This window comes from Equus caballus, chromosome 28 (assembly GCF_041296265.1).
Source record: "Equus caballus isolate H_3958 breed thoroughbred chromosome 28, TB-T2T, whole genome shotgun sequence".
Taxonomy (NCBI): Eukaryota; Metazoa; Chordata; class Mammalia; order Perissodactyla; family Equidae; genus Equus; species Equus caballus.
In genome coordinates this window covers 39,944,439-39,964,172 of record NC_091711.1, presented here as the reverse complement: position 1 = coordinate 39,964,172, position 19,734 = coordinate 39,944,439, and the positions used below count along the sequence as shown (strand labels likewise).

Below are 19,734 nucleotides of genomic sequence, written 5' to 3'. Positions count from 1 at the left end.
CAAAGACTTGCCCTCCTTGGGTCACAGTGTCCCTGCTGGACAGCTGAAGGAATTGGATTAGATCATCTCTAAAGATCTTTCCAGGCCTGATATTTTCTGTTTGCTTTCCCCAAAATGAATAGGAAACTGAGACCCAGAGACAGAGCTGGTCGAGGACACAGCCCCGGGGCTGTTCCACCCTCCACACTTTGCCCAGCTGTGAGTGCCGACAGGGGTTTACAGCCCAAAGCCCCAGACTTCAAGCGATCTCTGCATTCCCGCGCCTCCTGAGGGTGATAATGTCACCGGCTCTCTCTTCCCAGGGAACAGACCCTGAACTGCAGCCTTAGCTCACAACCCTGCCCAGTTGTGCATTCCTGGCAACTCCAGGGGGATGGAGAGCGCTTCCATTGGTTCCTTTTCACTAGCTCTGTGACCTCAGGCGAGTAGCATCCCTGACTCTAGCTCCCTAGGAAATAATGGATGTAAATGCCCTCTGGGTACCAAAAGCCCTGCAAAGGTGAAACCTGGTCCAGGCAGTAAGCACTCAACACAGGTAGCTGAGAGGCTGCTGGAGGGCTGGGGACACTGGAGATGGTCTTTGCACAGGGAGTGGTCTCTGACTAGAGAGAACCAGGGTGCAGCCTTGGCAAGACCTCCCACAGCCCAACCAGAGGGAAGCTGAGGTGGGACCCCGCCCAGGCCCAGGGCATACGTGCAGGCTGCCCTCCTGCGAACTTCCTGGGGGTCATTTCCATGGGGGGTTGGCTCTATAGACCAGAAGGATGGATCAATCATGGCAAAATTCCAGGCAGAGGAGGAGGACTTTGGTGTCTGTTTGGGGTGGGGGTATTAACCTGGCTGCCACCGTTTCCTGATCCCTTGAGGAGGTGACACCTTCACTCAGCAAATGTTTACTGAGCTTCCCCTGTACCCGGCATGGATGGGGCAGGGGGCTGGAGTTCCACAGGCGCTAAGGTCTGAGAGGTGTGGAACTGGCCCCAGTCACTGGCTAGTGGGTGGCGCTGGCAGGATTTGAACCTGAGGCTGCTGGGCTGGTGCCTGTGCCCGCTCCACTCTGCATCCTGCAGTGAGTGAGCTCTTCAGCTCAGGCTGGAGCCCGGACAGGGGGATTCCAGCGCTGCCCCGGCCTCCTGAGCATCGGAGGGGGCTCCGCCCCGCCCCCTCCCCGCCTGGCTTTCCCACCCCGCCCATCAGGGGCATCAGACCCCTTCCTGCTCTGACTTTATTGGGCCTCTGAATCGACCAAGACCCCCTTGGACCACCAAAGAGTTAAGCAAAGGAAATCCAGCGCTCCTTTTATCTCCGCTGAACCCAGAGGCTGGAGGGGAGGGAGCCAGGAGGAGGGAAGTGGGAAGCCAGCTCAGCCCGCTCCCTCCGCCCGCCCGCCCTCCCTCCGCCCTGCCTCCATCCCTTCCTCCCTGCCTCCTCGGCTGGGCCTGGGGGCCTGGGCCAGCTACAAGTTGTGGTTGCAGCCATGGGCCAAGGAGCCAGAGGCCGCCCAGAGGCCGGGGGTCCGGCAGCCGCTGTGTGAGGCGCAGGACACAGGGTGAGTGGTGGGAGGCGCCTCAGCTTCCTCCAGCCGGGCCAAGGGGGCTGGGGTCAGAGCCTGGAATGTCTATCCTCCCTCCTGTCTTCCTGGACGCTCTCAGGTCCTGCTCTCTCGCTGGGACCCCGGCCAGCCCTCTAGGCTCTCCCCTCCCCGTTCTCTCCTGTGCCTGAGACCTCAGCCCTGGCCAAGGGCTGTCGTCCGCTGCTCCGGCCCGTGCCCACCGCTGCCTGGACACACACTAACTCAGATCAGCAGGTCTGGCCCTCCCCCGACCCCAGAAGGTCCCAGCTCCTGAGTGGAGGCAGCAGGGACCCCCACATCGCCCCCTGTGGCATGGTCCTCACACTTGCTCCCTGCCTGGCACCATCCCCCAGGGCCAGTCAATGATGTGGCTGTGGTTATTCTTTCTTTTGTTTAAGGCTGCTTGGCTTCCTGCTTCCTGCCCCCTGGGTCACAGTTCCATGTCTCAGAGCTTTTGACTCCCATCCAGGGCCGGGGCCAACAGAAAGATCCCCAGACAGGGCCACCCTCTGGGAGAAGTTCTGTTCTTCCTATCCTGTGCAGGCACATGGAAGTGGTCGTCTTGGGCAGAGGAAGGACAAACTTTATTAGGAGTCTTTTACAAGCCAGGCCCTTTCCCTGCGTTTAAATCCTCCCAAATAACCTGGGAGGAAGGTGGTGGTGTCATCTCCTTGTAAGTATCAAGGAGCAGGAAGCCCAGAGAGGTTAAGCCACTAGTCCTAGGTTACACAGCTTGTCAACTCTTCTGGGATTTCAGGTCTGACTCTAGGCCTCGCCTTTCTCCAAGAGGTCACATCTACGGCCAGGAAAAAGAGGGGATTTTTGCTCTTCTCAAAACCACCAGGATGTGTAATTTACAGACAAAAAATGAGGGTGATAATCTGGATGTGGGGGTGGGGTGGGGGAGCTCCCATCCAGCCCAAGGGAGTGGGGGTGGCGTGTGGGGAGAGGGCTCCTGGCCCTTTAAAGCCCAGCTCTTACCTCCGTGCTGAGCAGAGACAGCATGGCATTTAAAAAAAATAATAATTTTACCTTTTCTACATGTATTAACCACAGAAAAATATTTTTGAATTGTACTAAATGTTAAAGGAGAGCAAAAAGGAAATAAACAAACACCAGAAGTGTAAAAACCCATCTGGTTTCAAAAGCTGAGTTTCTGATCCTGTGATAACCGGGCGCCAGCCCCCAGAGCCTGCCGCCACCTCAAAGGCGCTTTGCCCAGCTTCCCGCCCACCCGGCCTGGCCGGCCTCCAGCGCTGCTGTCCAGGCGGCTTCCTTCCCCTCTCCTGGAACTCGGGATCCCTTCTTGGCCAAGGCCAAAGACAGACCCTCACAAACCCTTGGACTTCTCTGATCCTTTTGGATTTTCCAGACCTCCCGGTCCTGCCCCTTAATTCCAGTTTACCACCTGGGCAGCTGGTTGGCAGGTCTATGATGATTGACACACCACCTTCCAATGAATTAACTCTCCAGAGCCTTCCATGCAGGACTTCTGTGTGAGGTTGAGTTGTGCAGGTTGTTGACTGCACAAAGATGCTGAGAGGGGAGGTGGACTGACACCAGCCCTTGCAGAGCTACAATTCCTCAGTGTCACGTTCCTCCAAAAGGGTCTTCTTTCCTTTTATTTCTAAGTTGTCCCTCTAGAGTGGCACCTTCTTCTTCCTTGTACAGAGGCACTGTGTAGGCTAGCAGTGGCCTGCCGTCTACACTTCAGCATCCTTGCCCAACTTCCCACTGATGCAGTAACATCATCACCGGGTGTAACCCCTGCGTTTTCTCTCATGGATGCTGCTTGCTGTCTGCTCAAGTAGAGGGGCCTTCTAGCTCCTTTGTCAGGACCGTGGTGCTCCAGTGTCGGACCATGGGCTCTGCCACGTGTCCCCTCTTCTGGAGAACAAGCCAGCAGAATCCTCTGTGTTTGTCCCAAGGGCCCACTCCCTCCCTCGTGCTGCTCCTGGAGCGCTGCTTGCTGGAGGATGGTGGAGCCAGTGGGAAGAAAGCAGGCCCGAGGGAGGCGGGAGGGCGGGAAGAGCATTTTACCATCTCATGGGGGCAGCTGGGCATCTTCCCCACCGCCTCAGCAAAGGCCTCCAGGGACCCTGCTCTGCCCCTGGCTGTGGATCTCGTCAGAGGGGCTTCCTCCTTCACAGGCCAGGGAGTGGCAGGCACCTCCGCGGACCGGGTCCCGGGACACTCGGCCTCCCTGCCCTGCCCGAGTCTCTCCGGAGCACCTGCTTCGTCGTGTGGGCCTCAGTCTTCCTGCCGGTCGCGTGGGGCACTACGCTCCCTCCCACGTTGTGTCGGGAGCGCGCTGGCCGTGGGTGGCAGCATCCACACGGGCTCTGCGCATACATTAAGTTGGACATGTTTCTGCCCCTCCTTCCTGCTCCAGGTCGCCATGGGGACAGCTGCCCTGGGCCTCCTCTGGGCAGTCCTCCTGCTCCCTCTCGTGGTGTTTGGGGTCCCTACCGAGGAGCCCACCTCTGGGGAAGCGGTGGCCTCCAGTCCCCCCGGGCACTGTCGGCGGTGCTGTGACTCTGAGGACGCCCTGGCCCCCGCCGACGCTGCAGACCTGTCCTCGGCCTCGCCGTCCGCCCTCCCGTACGTGCTGCCGGAGGTCAGGCCCTACATCAACATCACCATCCTGAAGGGTGAGCGCCCGCCGCAGCTCGGCTGGACCGGCCTGGTCAGGGACAGGGAGGGCACGAGAGTCTCGGCCAGGGGAGGTGAGGTGGAGGGAGCAAGAGAAAGCAGGACAGAAGACTGTCCCGGACCCCTTCTTCCATTCACACATTTATTGAGCACCTACTGTATGCCAGGACTATTCTGATTTCCAGGATGGAGTGTGAACAAATCAGGCGGGGACGCCCACTGCCCCGGAGCTTCTGTTCTGCGGGGGCGGGGGAGCCAGACAGTCAGCAATATGTGTCTTATCCAGGTCAATGAGAGGGAATGTTCGATGGTGACAAATGCTAGGGAAATGACAAGGTGGCACAGGGTAAGGGGCATCATCGGAGTTCAGGTGTGGGGCAGGTGGCCTGTCACCTGGGGTGCTCAAAGTAGGCCTCACTGAGAAAGGGAGGGAGAAGCCATGTGAATATCTGGGGAAGAGCATTCCAGGCAGAGGGAATGGCAGGTGCAAAGGTCCTGAGGCAGGAGTGGGGCTGCTGTGTTTCAGGTGCAGGGGGCAAGGGGAGGAGCTGAGGTTGGAGATGAAACAGGTGCCAGGTCACACTTGGGCTTCTCCTCTGAGTGAGATGGGGAGCAGGGGAGGGCTAGAGCAGAGGAGGGACCTGACGCAACTTTGGTTTCAAATGGATGCCTCTAATGTCACCTGAGGAATAGACGGCAGGGGACAAGGGTGGAAGCAGGGAGACCTGTGGAGGCCACTAAGGCCGTCCAGGTGAGAGCAGCTCCCTGTCCTCTAAGATCTCACTTGAAGGAAGCTACTTCTGCGGCTGGGGCGTGAACCGCGGGGCTGGGGCCCTCGGCATCCTTCCCCTTCTTTGCTCACGACACCCCCTCGAGGTCTGTACTTTGTCATTCCTCCCTCTTTGCACACGGGGAAACTGAGGCTCCCAGAGGGGAGGCAATCTCCTGGGGTCACACAGTTGTCAAGGGAGGAGCCAGGATCTGTCCCTGAGGTGTCCACAGGGCCGTTCCACCCCACACCAGGCTTGGTGGCGTCCGAGACCTTCTGGCCTTGGGATTTCCTGGGTGCGGATGCCTCTCCCCCCACCCCCCGCCCCCCGACATTGCAGCTTCCCCAAGGCGACAGAGCCCCCTGCATGAGGCTGAGGAGGTGCCTGCCTGCTGACGGCACTTCCCGCCCACCGTCCTCCTACAAAGCCCCGCGTCACGGCTCCTGGGCCAGGCTTAGCTGCCCGCCGGGGCGGGTGGGCAGTCTGCTGTGGCAGAAGGCTGGCACCAGCTCTCCAGCTCCTCGCCGTGGGGGTCTCTCCCTCCCTGGGCTCCCTGCCTCACTTGTAAAAAGGAGAAGGTAGCCTCTCCTGTCAGCACTCTCCACCCCCTCGGGGCCAGGGTGAAGCAGGTGCTCTGCAAACTGTAAAGCCCTGTGCACATGACGAGGCAGGGAGTTCACCAGCGAGGCCACCAAGCCAGACCTCCGCGGAGCTGTGGGCCCCTCCTCCCCCTTTCTCCAGGCTCTCCTCCAGGGCCCGTGCCCCCCTCTCTGCCCCTCCTCCACTCTTCCCAGCGGCAGTCACAGGGGACCTCGGGACAGCATGGGCCGGCCAGTTCACTCAAAGGGGTGTGGCTGAAGGTGAGGTTTCAGGCACCGGGAAGGCGGCCGGGAAATGTCTGGGGTCAGGTCCCTCAGGATGTCAGTGGCCACCTGCTCTTCCTGTGTTCAGGGTCAGCCTGGAGCGAGGGCTGGGCAGAGGCATGTCTGGCTGGGGGCAGGTGACCAGACCCCAGGGCAGGCAGAGATGGCTGCGCAGCGCTGGGTGATCCACCCTGCCTCGTATTTGCGGAGTTCGCAGAGTGTTTTGTGGAGGGCTCCACCCCTGTGCGGTGGACATGCTCCTCTCCAAGATGCAGACAAAGAACCAGACGCCAGCCACAGAATGCCCCAGGTCACACAGTGGGGCGACCAAGGGCTGCCTGGCTCCTGGTCCGGGAGCTTCCCTCCAGGGGGGAAAAGGTATTTTCCTTGGTTACCTCTCTGGGTCAGAAACACAAATGCAGTAGCCACAGCCTACATCCCCACTGGAGTCTGGCTGGCTGCTGTGACCCCTGGGTCTGGGCCTGGCCTCCCAGAGCCCACGGTCAGACCTTCGCTGTTGGGGAGGGGAACAGGCGGGTGTGGGGACAGACCGCAGTTGGAGTTCTGCCTCGCCTGCTCCTGAGCTGTGTGTCCCTGAGCTAGTCACTTAACCTCTCTGTGGGTATCTTCTTTAGAGGGTGTTCAGGGAGGCAACGTCTGGTGTGCAGTAGGTGCTCAATAAATGCTGGCTCCTCCTCTGGAGCAGAGGAGCCTCCTCAGTGCAGGCCTGGGTGTCTGCCCTGACTTCCCCTCATCTTGTCCTCACAGGTGACAAAGGGGACCGAGGTCTGTTGGGCACGCCTGGGAAGCTGGGCAAGGAGGGCCCCCGGGGAGAGCGCGGCCCGCAGGGCACCAAGGGCGCCAAGGGGCAGGCGGGCAGCCCGGGCGGCCCGTGCCAGACGCGCTTCTCGGCCTTCTCGGTGGGCCGCAAGACGGCTCTGCACAGCAGCGAGGGCTTCCAGCCTCTCCTCTTCGACACGGTCTTCGTGAACCCCGACGGCCACTTCGACCTGGCCGCCGGCCACTTCGTCGCCCCGCTTCATGGCCTCTACTTCTTCAGCCTCAACGTGCACAGCTGGAACTTCAAGGAGACGTACGTGCACGTCGTGCACAACGAGGAGGCGGCCGTCATCCTGTACGCGCAGCCCAGCGACCGCAGCATCATGCAGAGCCAGAGCGTGATGCTGGCCCTGGCGCCTGGCGACCGCGTCTGGGTGCGGCTCTTCAAGCGCGAGCGCGAGAACGCCGTCTACAGCGACGACGTCGACACCTACATCACCTTCAGCGGTCACCTCATCAAGCCCGAGGACGAGTAGCGCCTCGAGTGGGCAGCTCTGGCGTGGGTGGCGGGGGCAGGTCCGTCCCCAGAGGGGCCTCGCTGTGGCCTCTGTGCAGCAGGCCCCCGGGAACCGGCCTTCTCCTGGCCCCCTCTTCTTCCCCCCTCCACCGGACCGCCCCTCCCAGCCTCTTTCCACCTCTCCTCTCTTGGATACATTTTAAGAAGCCTTCTAACCTGAAAATTCTAGAACTTTCCCAGCCTTTTAGACTAGCACCCCTCAAACTCGAATGTGCCTATGAATCATGGAGATCCTGCAGATTCTGACTCTGCAGGTGCGGAGTGGGCCCAGGATTCTCATTTCTAGTAAGTTCCTGAGTGATGCTGACACTGCTGGTCTATAGATCCCACTTGAGTAACCAGATTCTAGAGGCTTCACAACATTCGAGTACTCACTGAACATTCTGGGATCCTCCAAACATTCTAGAATCTTCCCAACATCCTTAAGTTCTCTCATTCCTCTAGGACTCCTCCTCCTCCTCTGTTCTGTTGCCCCTTCCCCCTTCTCTCTCACTCTCCTCTGCACCCCCGCCTGTGCAGCTGCCATTCATTTATTCATTCATCAAACACCCACTGAGCGCTCACTCTGCACCAGGCTCTGAGGTAGCTGAGGTGACCCAGACACAGGCCCTGCCCTCCGTGAGTGCCCAGTCCAGCCAGGCCTGGGACACTGGGTTCTGAAACCAGACCTGGAGAAACTCACGGGGCTCTTATCAAGTCAGTCTGTGCTCTGGACATCAGGTACTGGGGCCCCTCATTACCCACTGCTCCCCAAGGCTGGTGGGCTAGGGTCCCCGGCCCACTCCTTTCCTTCCTGCCCAGCGCCCATTGTTAAAGTGAACCCGACAGGGGCCTTGGTCAGGGCAAGGGTGCTGTGCGGGCAGGGCCTGGGGCCTTGCGGTGTTTTGGGGTGAAGGGGGCCCCTGGGGGAGCCCAGCTGGTTTGGTAACCGCGAGGGCTCCTGCCCTCCTCACGGCATCCCCTCCCTGTCCCTCATGGGGCTGTCAGGGCCTTGCTCAGCCTGCCCTGCCCAGGCGCCAGGCCTCTGTCAGACACTGCCGTCTGTCCCCGGGTGCTCTCGCCGGCCCAGTGCCCCCAGCTCCTGGGCTTTGTTAAGGTGCTAGGCCCTTGTGGGCAGCTCCCGCCCAGCAGGGCCTCCTCTGGCCTGGCGCTGCCTTGACAGACACCACTGGGCAGTGGGCCAGCACGGGAGGTGCCTGGCTTTGGACCCTCAGCAGGTCTGGGGAACTGAAGCGGGCAACATTCCAGGTCAGTTGGGGGACCCTCCTCTGAGCCATGATGCCAAGAGAGGCAGTGGGAGAAGCTGAGGCCAAGTAAAGGTGTCAGGCCTTCTGTCCCTCTCTCTCCAGGGGTGGAGCAGCCTGGCAGCCCCCAGCCTTCCCACCCCCCACCCCAGGTGGCCTGAACCCTCCCAGAGGGAGACGGCCTCCACCCATTGGTGCTCCTGCAGACTCCGGGGCAGAGGTGGTCCCGGTGGTGGTCTCTGGTGCTCACTTGGCCAGGGGAGCCATGGCTGCATGGTGCGTGGCTGGGGGATGGCAGCAAGGCCTGAGCAAGTGCCACGAAGGCCAGTGCTGTCCCGCCGCCCCAGCCCAACTTCGCCCCTGCCTTGCTTGTCTGGCGTGATTAAAGGATGTGTGTCTTCTTGGCAATTAGGGCTCGTTCTTTCTGCTGGGCTCCGCTCCCCTCCTTGGGAGGGCAGCCGGTCCTGGTTTCTGCCCGGGGCCTGGATCTGGGGCTCAGAGTGACCGAAGCAGCCTAGGGCTCCTCCCCACATACTCGCCACTCACAAGGACACCAGCCCCTCGGTCACTCCAGCAGCCCGTGTGCCTGGGGGTGAGTGGAAGTGGCTCAGAGTCTGCTATGTCGGGCCCTGGCTGTGGCCTCGGGAAAGTCCGCACATCCCTGAGCCTCAGTTTCCTTGTCTGTAAAATGGGGACAATGATCATCTACCTCATGAGGTGGCCATAAGGATTAGAAGAGGGGCTGCCCAGTGAGCGCCATGTTCATCCTTTGAACCACACCTGTTGAGCACCTACTGTGTGCTAGGTGCCCAACTAGGCACGGAGGCTGCTGTGGGGAGCACAGTCCGTCACCGCCCCGCCCCGCCCACGGAGAACACTTATGGAGTTAATGTCCTAGCGAGGCACTCGGGACCGGGGCATGACCGCAGCCCCTCCCGTGGGGGTTCTCTCTCACGTTTTGGTTTAACGTTTACGAGAGAGCTGGTGGATGTTCTCCGGAGTTGGACCGCTTCGACAGGTCCTGAGCGGCTGGACAGCCTGGCGGCCGCTCACAAAAACATACTGAAAGTAATCGTGTCGACTGCCCGTGCTGACTTGATGGGGCATCTGTGCTGCCATGCGTCACGCTGCTGTGTTACGTGGCTTTCTGGGCACCATTTGGAAGCGCATGCTCTGAGAACAAACCCATCATAACCGCCCCAGGATTAGCCAGGCCCGGCAGCTGCCCAGGCTGGGACACACTTGGGTCTGCGTTCCCTTGGAGGGCATCCGGCCTCTGAAGGAGGCTTCCCAGCACCCTGAAGGCCTGGCAGCTCCCGCCCTGGAGCCCTAACAGGGCAGAGGCTCCTCGGAGGAGGAGGAGAGAGCCACGGCCCGCTTTTGGTCCAGGCTCTGTGCCTCCTCCGCCTCACCAGCACCCTTGCTCTGACCCTGGTGGTCCCGTACCCCCCATTGCCAGGCGGGAGCCCTGTGTCCTGGCCGTCACGAGGACGGGCAGTTCGCTCATTGCTGAGGCAGCAAAGCTTTTGAAACTTCTCGCCAAGCACCTGCAGGAGGATTGAAGTTTGTCCCTCGCAAAGTGAGGCCAAAGGCCGAAGACAGTTCCAGGCCACATTCGTTCAGGGCTCCAGACTGGCAGCTCCCGCGTTGCCTCATCTGGCCCGCTGGAGACGCTTCTCCCGTCCGCGCCTCGGATGCGGCCTCTGGTCTGCCTGGGCCCGTCTTTCCCCCAGGATCCCAGTTCCTGACTTGGCGGCGCATCCTTGGTGGGTGGTAAGAGCCTCTAGGTCTCTGTGGTGGAGAACCCCCCAACAGGCAAGGCCTTAGCGGGAATTGGACAGGGGCCCTGGAAACCGGAGGCCCCCGAGCCTGCTGCCAGGCCTGTGGGGACAGTGCCCCCCAGGAGATCCACAACACTTAGGCCCGGTGACCCCAGCGAGCTGGGGAAACACGGTTGTGGACACCTCCCCACCCTGGGGGCAATCCTTTTCAGTTAAGTATCTCAAAAGTGATATTTCCCCGCTGAAATGTTGGGCCACAGGGAAGGGAGAGGAGGACCAGGAGGAGAAGCAGCCCCACGAGATGGCAAATACCCCAGGCTGGGCGTCAGGGGGCCTCCCCCCAGCTTCGCCATTGCTTGGTTGGGTGGCCTGAGGCGACTGTAGGGATGCTGAGGGGCAAGGGCGATCAGACAGTGACCTGAGCTGAAACCAGGGCAGAGCTGGTGCAGGTGGCTGAGTGTGGCTATGTCCCCGGTCGCCTGTTGCCTGGATGGGGTGCTGCATCCATTCTGTGGGCTTGGGCAGGGTGTGTCCGGAAGTCCTCAGCCTTCCTGGGAAGGATCCACACAGGAGCTCCTTCCTTTGCCACATGGGAGAATGGAGAAGAAAGTGGAGAATTCCAGAGGGGGGGGTGGCTGAGAAAGCTTCTTAGTGGAGGGGACATTTGAGCAGGGCCTGGGAGGATGAATAGGAGTTTGAAAGACACATGATGCGGGGAAAGGGGACAGTGGGATGAAAGGGTTGGAGGTGGGACAACACAATCTATGTTCTGGGTGGTGAGAAAGACCAGTGTGCTAGATAAGCATTTGGAAAGGAGGCAGAGAGAGAGACCAGGGTGGGATTTGAGACTGGAGAGATAGGGGCCAAGCCATGGAAGGCCTTGAATGTCAGGCTAAGTCTGGGCTTGAGCTCCTAGGCGCTGGGAGCAGCTGGAGGGTTCTGAGCCACACGGTTACTGGTTTGAGCTGATTTAAGAGGCGGATCGCTCTGGTGGGGCATGCATTGTAGAGGGTGAGACTGGAGGCAGTGGCGGGGCTGTGCCATGGTCCAGAGGAGGACATGGAATGCCTGGAGAGTGGGTGAATTGTGGGTGCCGTCCTGGAGGAGAGGGCCATGTGCCCACGGGACTTTGAAGGAGGTAAGAGATTTTATAGCAGAGGGGCGGGAGGAGGGCAGCCAGCTGGGAGGTCCAGCTCGGGCCAAGGGTCTCCCAGGCCATGTTACTCCTACAAGACTTTTCTCTAACAGCAGGAAGAGGGCCCGCCTGGTGCCAGGAGGTGGGCTCCTGTGCCAGCTCTGCCTGGGGGCATCACTGATTGACTCAAGGACTGGAGGGCGCTGGGTAACTGGTCTAGTCTCTCTGGACCCCCTCATGGTCCTTATCAGTCACATTGGATCCAAATCCCTCCTCTCTCGCCCCATCAAGGCCTTTGGGGGTATCCAAGGCTATAAGGGGTGACTGTATTTTCAGAACCTCAAATCAGGACCCCTGGACTAACAATGGGGCAAAAACCCTGAAATTAATGCTGATTGTCCCAGAAAACATTAAGTGCATGCGACAAGGCTTGAGAAGTTTCAGAGAAGCTCAAATCCCAGAGTGTGTGGCCTCTGGAGCCAGCCCAGGGGTTCTGTCCTCATTTCCTTCAAACAGCTCCTGCCTCAGAGCAGACATTATTTTTCCTACAGGTGTGATCTGGGCTTGTCACTTCCTCCCTGTGAGTCTCAGTTTCGTTCCGAGCGAGGACAGAATGTGGTGGTGTTTTGTGCATTAGCAGCAGCTGGCACACAGCGGGTGCTGAAGGGCGCTGGTTCCATAAATGCTTTTCACTGAGCGGCCGGGGGGAGAAGAAGAACCAGGAATCAGTGGCTGGGCGATGAAATCAGGCAACTCCCTTGCCTGCTCCCTCCTCCTGCCAGCTCCTCAGGCCCTCCGGGAGCCACATACTGCCACGTGTACATCTGAGGCAGGAGAAACAGAGGCAGGAACTCAACACTACCGAAACAGATGTCAAGAACGTTATGGGTGGGGCCGGGCGGGGGAGAGCTGGAGCCGGCGGGCAGCCGCAGGAGCCAGAGAGGAAGGAGGGATTTCCAGGACACGAGTCAAGAGTGCACGGGGCTGAGCCTGCGTGGCTGGGAGCCGCTGGCCTGCAAACCCAGGACGAGAGGAGAGGCTGGGCGGCTAGGCATGAGACCCGGGGTCTAGGGCAGGTCAAGTCGTGGCCCGGAGGTGATGATGTGGGCGGGAGGAAGTAGTAAGTGAGGTCCAGGCCCACGGAGGAGACGGGGGACCCTCTGCAGGGCGGCAGCGGCGTGAGGGCACAGCTGCGGGTGGCTGACCTCCGCCTGGCTGGCTGGCTGTGCTTCACCACTGCGGGGGATGAATTTACCCTGCAAACTCAGATGTACCCAAAATAGAACTTGCTTTATTTCTCCACGACTAAACCTAGTTTCCATTAGGCACTTCCATTCTGTTGAAGTCAAAGAAATGTGATTTTGGCCAGCTGGGGTTCCTCTCCCACCACATTCCCCAGGGGGCTGCCCCACCCTTGCCGTGGGGAGGGGTCACCTGGCACTGCGTGTCCTCATGACATCTCCTGAGTTTGTTGAGGTCCCATCCGCTCTGGGCTCCTGGTTCCGCCCACACACCTGCTGTCCCCTGCTCGTGCCTGCAGAGCCTCTGGGTCCGCATCCCTCTTGGGACGTCCAGGTCCTCTGCACAGGGGCCTAAGTCACAAATTCTGTGTCCCCAGAGGCCTGTGTGAGCCTGGCCTCATCTGCCTGGATGTACCCTGTGATCATTTCTTCCCTGGGGTCTCAGCCATCTCCCTGGGGAGAGAGAAACAGCCCCTCTGAATCTCAGATGCCCCAAACCTGATGGGGGTCTTCTCTGTAGCCCCCCCAGGCTCAGATGGGGAGGAGGGACCAGGATCCACTTTAGCCAGGAAGCCCAAAGCTGACACATTCCTCGCTTCCCCTCTGCCTGCCTCCCCCCGGGGGCATCTTGGGTGTCAGGGAGAGGGGACTATGTGTCTACTCAATGAGCTCTCTCCCCTGACTCTTGGCTGGGCAGACAAGCTCTTTCCTTCTTGTTTGGAAACTTAAGAACCTGGAAAAGACCTGGAAAAGAGCCTTTCTTCCCTCTGTTTTTTGCTGTCTATCCCTTCTGTATTTGTTAGGATTGGTGGTTTAGTGGTTAAGATCCCACGTTCTTACTGCAGTGGCCTGGGTTCGTTTCCTGTCAGGGAACCACGCTGTCTGTCGGTTGTCATACTGTAGCGGCTGCGTGTTGCTGTGATGCTGAAAGCTGTGCCACCGGGGTTTCAAATACCAGCAGGGTCACCCAGGGTGGACAGGTTTCAGCGGAGCTTCCAGACTAAGACAGACTAGGAAGGAGGCCCTGGCCACCCACTTCCAAAAAACTTGACCATGAAAACCCCGAGAACAGCAGCAGAGCATGGCCTGACATAGTGCTGGAAGCTGAGAGGATGGCGCGAAAGACCCGGCAGGGTTCTGCTCTGCTGTCCGCAGGGTGACCAGGAGTCAGAATCGACTTGAAGGCACTAACAACAACAAAGAATTTGTTGGGCTTCTTCTGGGGGCAAGGAGCACATATAGAACACAAGGCATCAGAAAGGACAAACGGCCCCGAGTCGCAGGGTCAGGCAGCCCTGGGGCCAGCTGCTCCAGCAGCCCCACGGCATCACCACGGACCCCGGTCTGTCCCCTACTTCCTCTCGGCACACTTAGTGCGACAGCTTTGCTGTTAGGCAAGCTTCCCTCAGGGCCACAGGACGGCAGCCACAAGATGGTGGCTGCGGGATTGCTGTCCCGGTTCCGGTTGTCACATCAGGCATGACGAGGGCCAGTGACAGCAGCATCAGAGGTTCCTTCATCCAGCAGCCTTCCTCACTTCTCATTGGCCAGAAGTGGCCAGGTGACCACACCTAACCCCATCACTGGGAAGGAGGACAGGATTATGAGAAGCAAGACTTACCCCTGAACCCCGAGGGTCTGGGCTAAACCCTCAACGAGATCAGAGGGGTTGTGGGGGAGAAGCGGTCAAGAGCACAGCTGGGTCATTTCTCATCAAAGCTCTCTGGCCGCCTTATCAGATGTGGTGTCTGACTCAGCCAGAGTGTCTTGGTTCCAGGAAGTGGCCTCAGCCCTGTGTGTCCCCTGATTACAGCTCTTACCAGTTGTCAGCCCTGCCCATGGGGCTTCAAGATCCCGGGGCACTGGGCTACAGCAGCAGCAACGTCACCATGTCCGGGAGCCCTCCCCAGCCCTCCCAAGCAGAGCCGAGCTTCCCTGAGTTCAGCTGAGGCTGCAGGAGACGCTGCCTGGGTTCAAATCTAACCAGGTAAACAAGGGCAGGTCACCTCACTTTCCTCACCTGGAAAATGGGGGTGATCACAACAGCATCTGCCCCGTAGGGCTGATGAGGATTCAAGGAGATGATGTCTGGACAAGCCGGGCACACAGCAGGCTCTCTATCGGTGTTGAATATTATTTTCAGGCAGACGTTCTCCATACTCACTTTACAGAGGGAGGAGCTGCAAGGTACAGAGACTGGATGATTTCTTCCCACATCACGTGTTCATTCCTTCAACGGTGGTGGACCGACTACCTGTTACAGGCTCCCGCTGTGCTGGACACGGGGCCGAGCGGTGAAGGAGAGAGCCACACAGCCCCTGCCCTCACGTAGTCTCCAGTCCAGTGGGGGAGATGGACTCACACAGGTCGTCGCACCAGGGCTCCAGATCAGGGGACGTGCTCAAGGAGTCACGGGAGAAGCTGGTTTGGAAGGCGGGAGGCGGGGTCTGAGGAAGAGGTGGCTCAGCTCAGCCCCAGAGGTGAGGGGGGCCCAGCCCGCAGGCGGAGGGCAGATGCTCGGCGCCTTCCAGGCCTGAAGGAGGGGCCAGGAGGCAGGAGGCAGCCAGGTTCACGGGACCCGGGTTTGGGATCTGTCCAGTGGGCGGCACCTGCAGGAGTTTAAGGTCACTGGGAAGTGCTTGGACGCAGGGGTCAAACCCAGGCCTTTCCGACAAGCGGCCAGGACCTGAGCCACGGTTTCTCCGAGGGTGGCTGGAGGATGCCACATCCCCTCGAGCTCTTTGGGTGGCTCTCCTTACAGGAGTTGGTGGAGCTCCTGCCCTTGAACCTCGACACCCACAGCCGAGCGTGTGGGTGTTCAGAGACATCATGGTGTTAACTTGAAGCTGGCCGTGCGGCTGTACTCACACCACAGAAAGTGGCAAATGTTAGAATTTTGGTTTTTATAAAACAAGGCCTTCATTAAGAATTAACCTCCGCCCCCTGGGTTGAAGGGGGTGGGCAGGCTTGGGTGGGGGCAGGGCCTCATCGAGGAGGCATTTCGGGCGTGGTCCCCAGGCTAGGGGACCTCCTCTTTCCCTGGAACCCCTCACCACCCCCCCCCCCCATCCCACCCAAGGCCGAGCTCTCTACTTTACCCTGCCCCCTGGTGGCCAGGGTGGTTGGTGGCTCCAAGGGAGGCCCCAACACCAGCAGCCTGAGGCCGGCTCCCGGGATTTGGGAAGCAGAGCTGCAGCCGCAGCTGCCTGAGCCGAACACATTAAGGGCTCCAGTCAGGGAGCCCAGGCATGGCAGGTGCCAAGGTCCTGGGGCCGCCCTGGTTTTTCCCTCCCTGAGGTTTGGTTGGGTTCCAGCTCCTTGATCCCATCCTCAACATCACCCTTTTGTCAACTTTAACAGGAGTTGAATTTTCTTGCTCATAACCAAAAGGAGCTCAACTAATGTACCCAGGTCCCGGAAATGCAAACCACTTCCCTGAGAGGGAGCATCGAAGGGACAATAGATCTTTCAATTCTGTCACCATTAACCTAGCATCTCCAGGAGGCTCTTGGGCTCTAAAAATACCTAGGGCAGGTGAGATCCTCTCAAGGGCTCCTTGTCCAGGGGAAGGCCCAGACTGCAGGAAAATGAGGGAAATACAGTGCCTTGTGGGCTGTAAAAGAAGTTTGTATAAGATATAAAGTTTGCATAAGGGTGGGTAGCTCAAAGGAGAGAGCAACCAACTCTGCCCATATGTGTTTGGGTCTTGAGGGGTGAGTAGGAGTTTGCTAGGAGGAAGGTGAAGAAGAAAGTTGTGGGTAGCATTCCATTCTATACAATCCAGTCCACAAACCCCATAGATACCATCTGAGAGTGAGTCAAGCCATCTCATCCCACGTGGAACTCACAGGCTGGCGTGGGCAAAGGCGTGGACCAGAGGTCATGGGCACATTTCAGGGAGTTGCCAAGTGTCATGCACATTCTGGAGATATGCCATGTTTTCCATCTCTTCTCCAGTTCTGCCTGGCTCCCTGCTTCTCCCGGATTTTCCCGTCATCTTCTCCTGAGGTCTCCTCGGGCCGTCTTATTTAAAATTGTGCTCCTCACCTCCCCCATTCTGCGCTTATCTTCTAACTTCCTAGGGAATTTCCTGAGTTGTCATACTTATAGTCTATCTTCTCCTGCCAGGGGTGGGAATCTTTGTTGTGTTCACCGCTGTATCCCAAGCCCCTAGAACAGAGCTTGGCACATAGTAGGTGCTCGATAAATATCTGTGGACTGGATGAACACGAGTCCTAGAGGGTGGGAGTCTGAGCGTGTGGGGGCTCCGCTGCCCGCCCCAGCCCAGCGAGCTCTGGTCCTTTGTCCTCTGCATTGGTTCTGTTTGAACTGGGCACGCCTTGTCTCTTACACTCACTGTGACCCCATTGTCTAAAGACAAAATTGCCTATATAGTTGGAAAAAATATTTCCTCTGTCTTGTTAATTTATTTAGAGAAAGACTTGAAAGGTTTAGAATCGAGTCCCCTGTACTTACTCCTATCGCTTGATACCAGGACTGGCTTGAAAATTCAAGCGAGGGGTGACCATACGGATATGCCCTTTTGTTATAGTTATTCGTGTATTTGTCCTAAGCCCATACTAGGAGCAGCTTCCTTGAGTTAGGCGGGCTTCAAGTCCCGCCGTCCTTGGGGACCCCGCAGTGCCCAGCACAGTGCTGCCGGCAGGTGCTCAGTGACGCCCTGCTGAGTTAATGACAGGATGAACAGACACCGCCCCGTCCTGACACCGAGACCTTCCTTCCCTCTCTCCTTTCTTCCATCCTTCCAAGCATTCTTTCCATATCTACAGTTTGAGTGTCTACCCTGAGCCACACACGGCTTTAGGTGCCAGAAAAGCCAGGGGACTCCACGGCCTTGACCTGTGACCTTGTGGAGCCAGCCCAGAAGACAGACCCCAAGCAGATCTGCACCAGTGCGCAACCAGTTACAAAAGAGAGCAGGGCGCGGGGGCGAGGCAGGGGCAGGGCCCGCTGGCTGTGGCTGTGGACGGGGCAGCGCTGGCCGGGGACGGGCTCCTTGGGGAGGGAGCAGAGGCGAGGCCTGGGGAGGAGGTTTGAGTTTTCCAGGAACGGGGACAGGAGCCAGGGGATGGACGGCAGGGCGGGCTCCTTCAAGACCAGGGGGTGAGGGTGCATCATGGGAGGCCTGTGAGGGCTTTAAGCAGGGATGCGACATTGTCTGATTTTCACTTTAAAGGACGGCAGCCGAGGGCATGGCAGTGGTTCTCCCGAGGCAGAGTGATGGACTGACGAGCAGGACGCGGGAGACAGGGCTGAGGATGCGGGTCAGGGCCGGAGGAGGTGCAGGACTGTGAGTCCTGGGCCCTCAGGGCAGTCAGGGCCGGCGGCGGGGTGGAGGCCATCACCAGGCCTAGGGGAAAGAGATGCAGGAGGAGCAGAGGGCTGAGCCCTAACAGTCAGGAAGGGAGCCACTTCTGATCTGCACCAACTAAAGGGAGGGGAGGACCCACCTGTTTTAACTTTCTTGCACTGAGTCTGGGGGTTAAGTGGCATGAAGGGATCTGAGAGTTTGGAGGCCAGAGTTCAAGCCCTCGCCCTGCTGTGCAACCTAAAGCTGATAGCTGCCCCTCTCTGGGCCCAGACTCATCCTCTGCACAGGGAAGCGATAGACTTGAGATCCCTTGTGGGTCACTGGCCTCAGCCTTCTCCTTCCTTGGCTCCCTCCCTGCTGCCTGCCTGGAGTCCAGGGGTCCTTCCTGCTCCCCCTCATGTCCCGCGGGCTCCTGGCACTCCCAGGGAGGAAGCAGGTACCGCTCCATTCCGCCACTCTCGTGCCTTTGCCTCATCTCCCGCCTGCAGAACAGGCCTGTGTGGATGCTGGGAGAAGCAAGCGTCGCCCTCTGGTGGCACCTTCTGGGCCAAACTTCACTGGGTCCTGCTCCATTTGAACTCAAGTATGCCTAAAGCAATTATTGAGTGCCTTTGGTGTGCGCAGTCCTGAGGCAGGCCATTAAGGAGGTGGGCAGTGAGGGGAAGTGGGGAGAATCCTGGGTGTGGTGTCAGAGTTCAATTCCAGAGTCAGGCCACCTGAGCTCAGATCCTGACTCCAGCCCAGATCCTTACCCCCCGGGGCCTGGGTGTCCTATATGTGGGAATCAAGGCCAAGGGGGTTCCTGGGGTTGCAAGGGGATCAAATGGCACCACCCTGGAGTGCGTGTCAGCCTCGCTCCAGGCCCCAGACACGTGGGCTGTGTTTATAACACACGCATGCTCAGTGCCTCAAAGGAGACCACCATGCGGAGGGGTGCTCTGCTGTGTGGGTGGACGTGCCGGCCTCGGGGTTCCTCCAGGCAGCGTGGAGCTCATGCTGAGGGCCCTTCCCAGGGCCGTGCCCACGGTGCAGTAGGGGCCCCCTGGCAGTGGCTCTGGGCAGGGAGACCTGGCTGTGCAGGTCCCCTGCAGTTACACTCCTGACCATCCATGGCGTTTCCAAGGAGCCGGGACGTCAAGCGCCTGGGGCTGTGGGGGCCCGTCCAGGGCAGCAGAGACCTTGGGTGTGTGCAGCATCTCTTGTTCCCCCGTGAGCAGCTGGGCTGGCTGTGTCTGCACGGCTCAGGTGTGCGTGAAGGAGGCCTCCTGTGCACAGGTGTCCTGGCTTGAATGAACACATCTGTGTGCACGCCAGAGCTGGATGGGCTTGCTCCCCTGAAAAGGAATGATCTCCCCATCACAGGGGGAATTCAAAGGAGTCTGGGATTCTGGGAGAGATGCTGTGGAGAGGAGATAGGTATCAGATGAGGGTCGGATTCAGGGATGTTTAGAGCTCCAGGCATCTGCTTCAGCCCCACAGGCCTCTTTGCATCTGTGTCTGCTGTGTCAGACCCCTTTGCGTCTTTGCTCAGGCTGGTCTTTTATCTTTGCTGTATGTTAGCCATTACTGAGCCTTCAAGGCCTGACTCAAAGCCACCTCCTCCAAGAGGCCTGCCCTGATCACCTCACGCCAACTCCAGTTATTGTTACTGCGTGCACGCACGGGACTGTCTCCTGTCTCCCGTCTCCCGTCTCCCGTCTCCTCAGCTGGGCCCTGGACTCCTGGAGGCAGGAGTGAGGCCTGAGCATCTTTGGTAGCTGCCATTACTCCCGGCCCAGAGCCGGGA

At 59.2% G+C, this 19,734-nt stretch overlaps 1 protein-coding gene across 1 annotated transcript; it reads left to right on the top strand.

Moving 5' to 3' along the window:
• The first annotated feature begins 1,045 nt into the window (after positions 1-1,045).
• C1QTNF6 (C1q and TNF related 6) lies at positions 1,046-8,867 on the top strand. The gene is made up of 3 exons (XM_001499418.6): positions 1,046-1,549; positions 3,966-4,224; positions 6,627-8,867. The coding sequence occupies exons 2-3, from the start codon at positions 3,972-3,974 to the stop codon at positions 7,172-7,174; spliced, it is 801 nt and encodes a 266-aa protein (XP_001499468.3). The 5' UTR covers positions 1,046-1,549; positions 3,966-3,971; the 3' UTR covers positions 7,175-8,867.
• Positions 8,868-19,734: the final 10,867 nt, after the last annotated feature.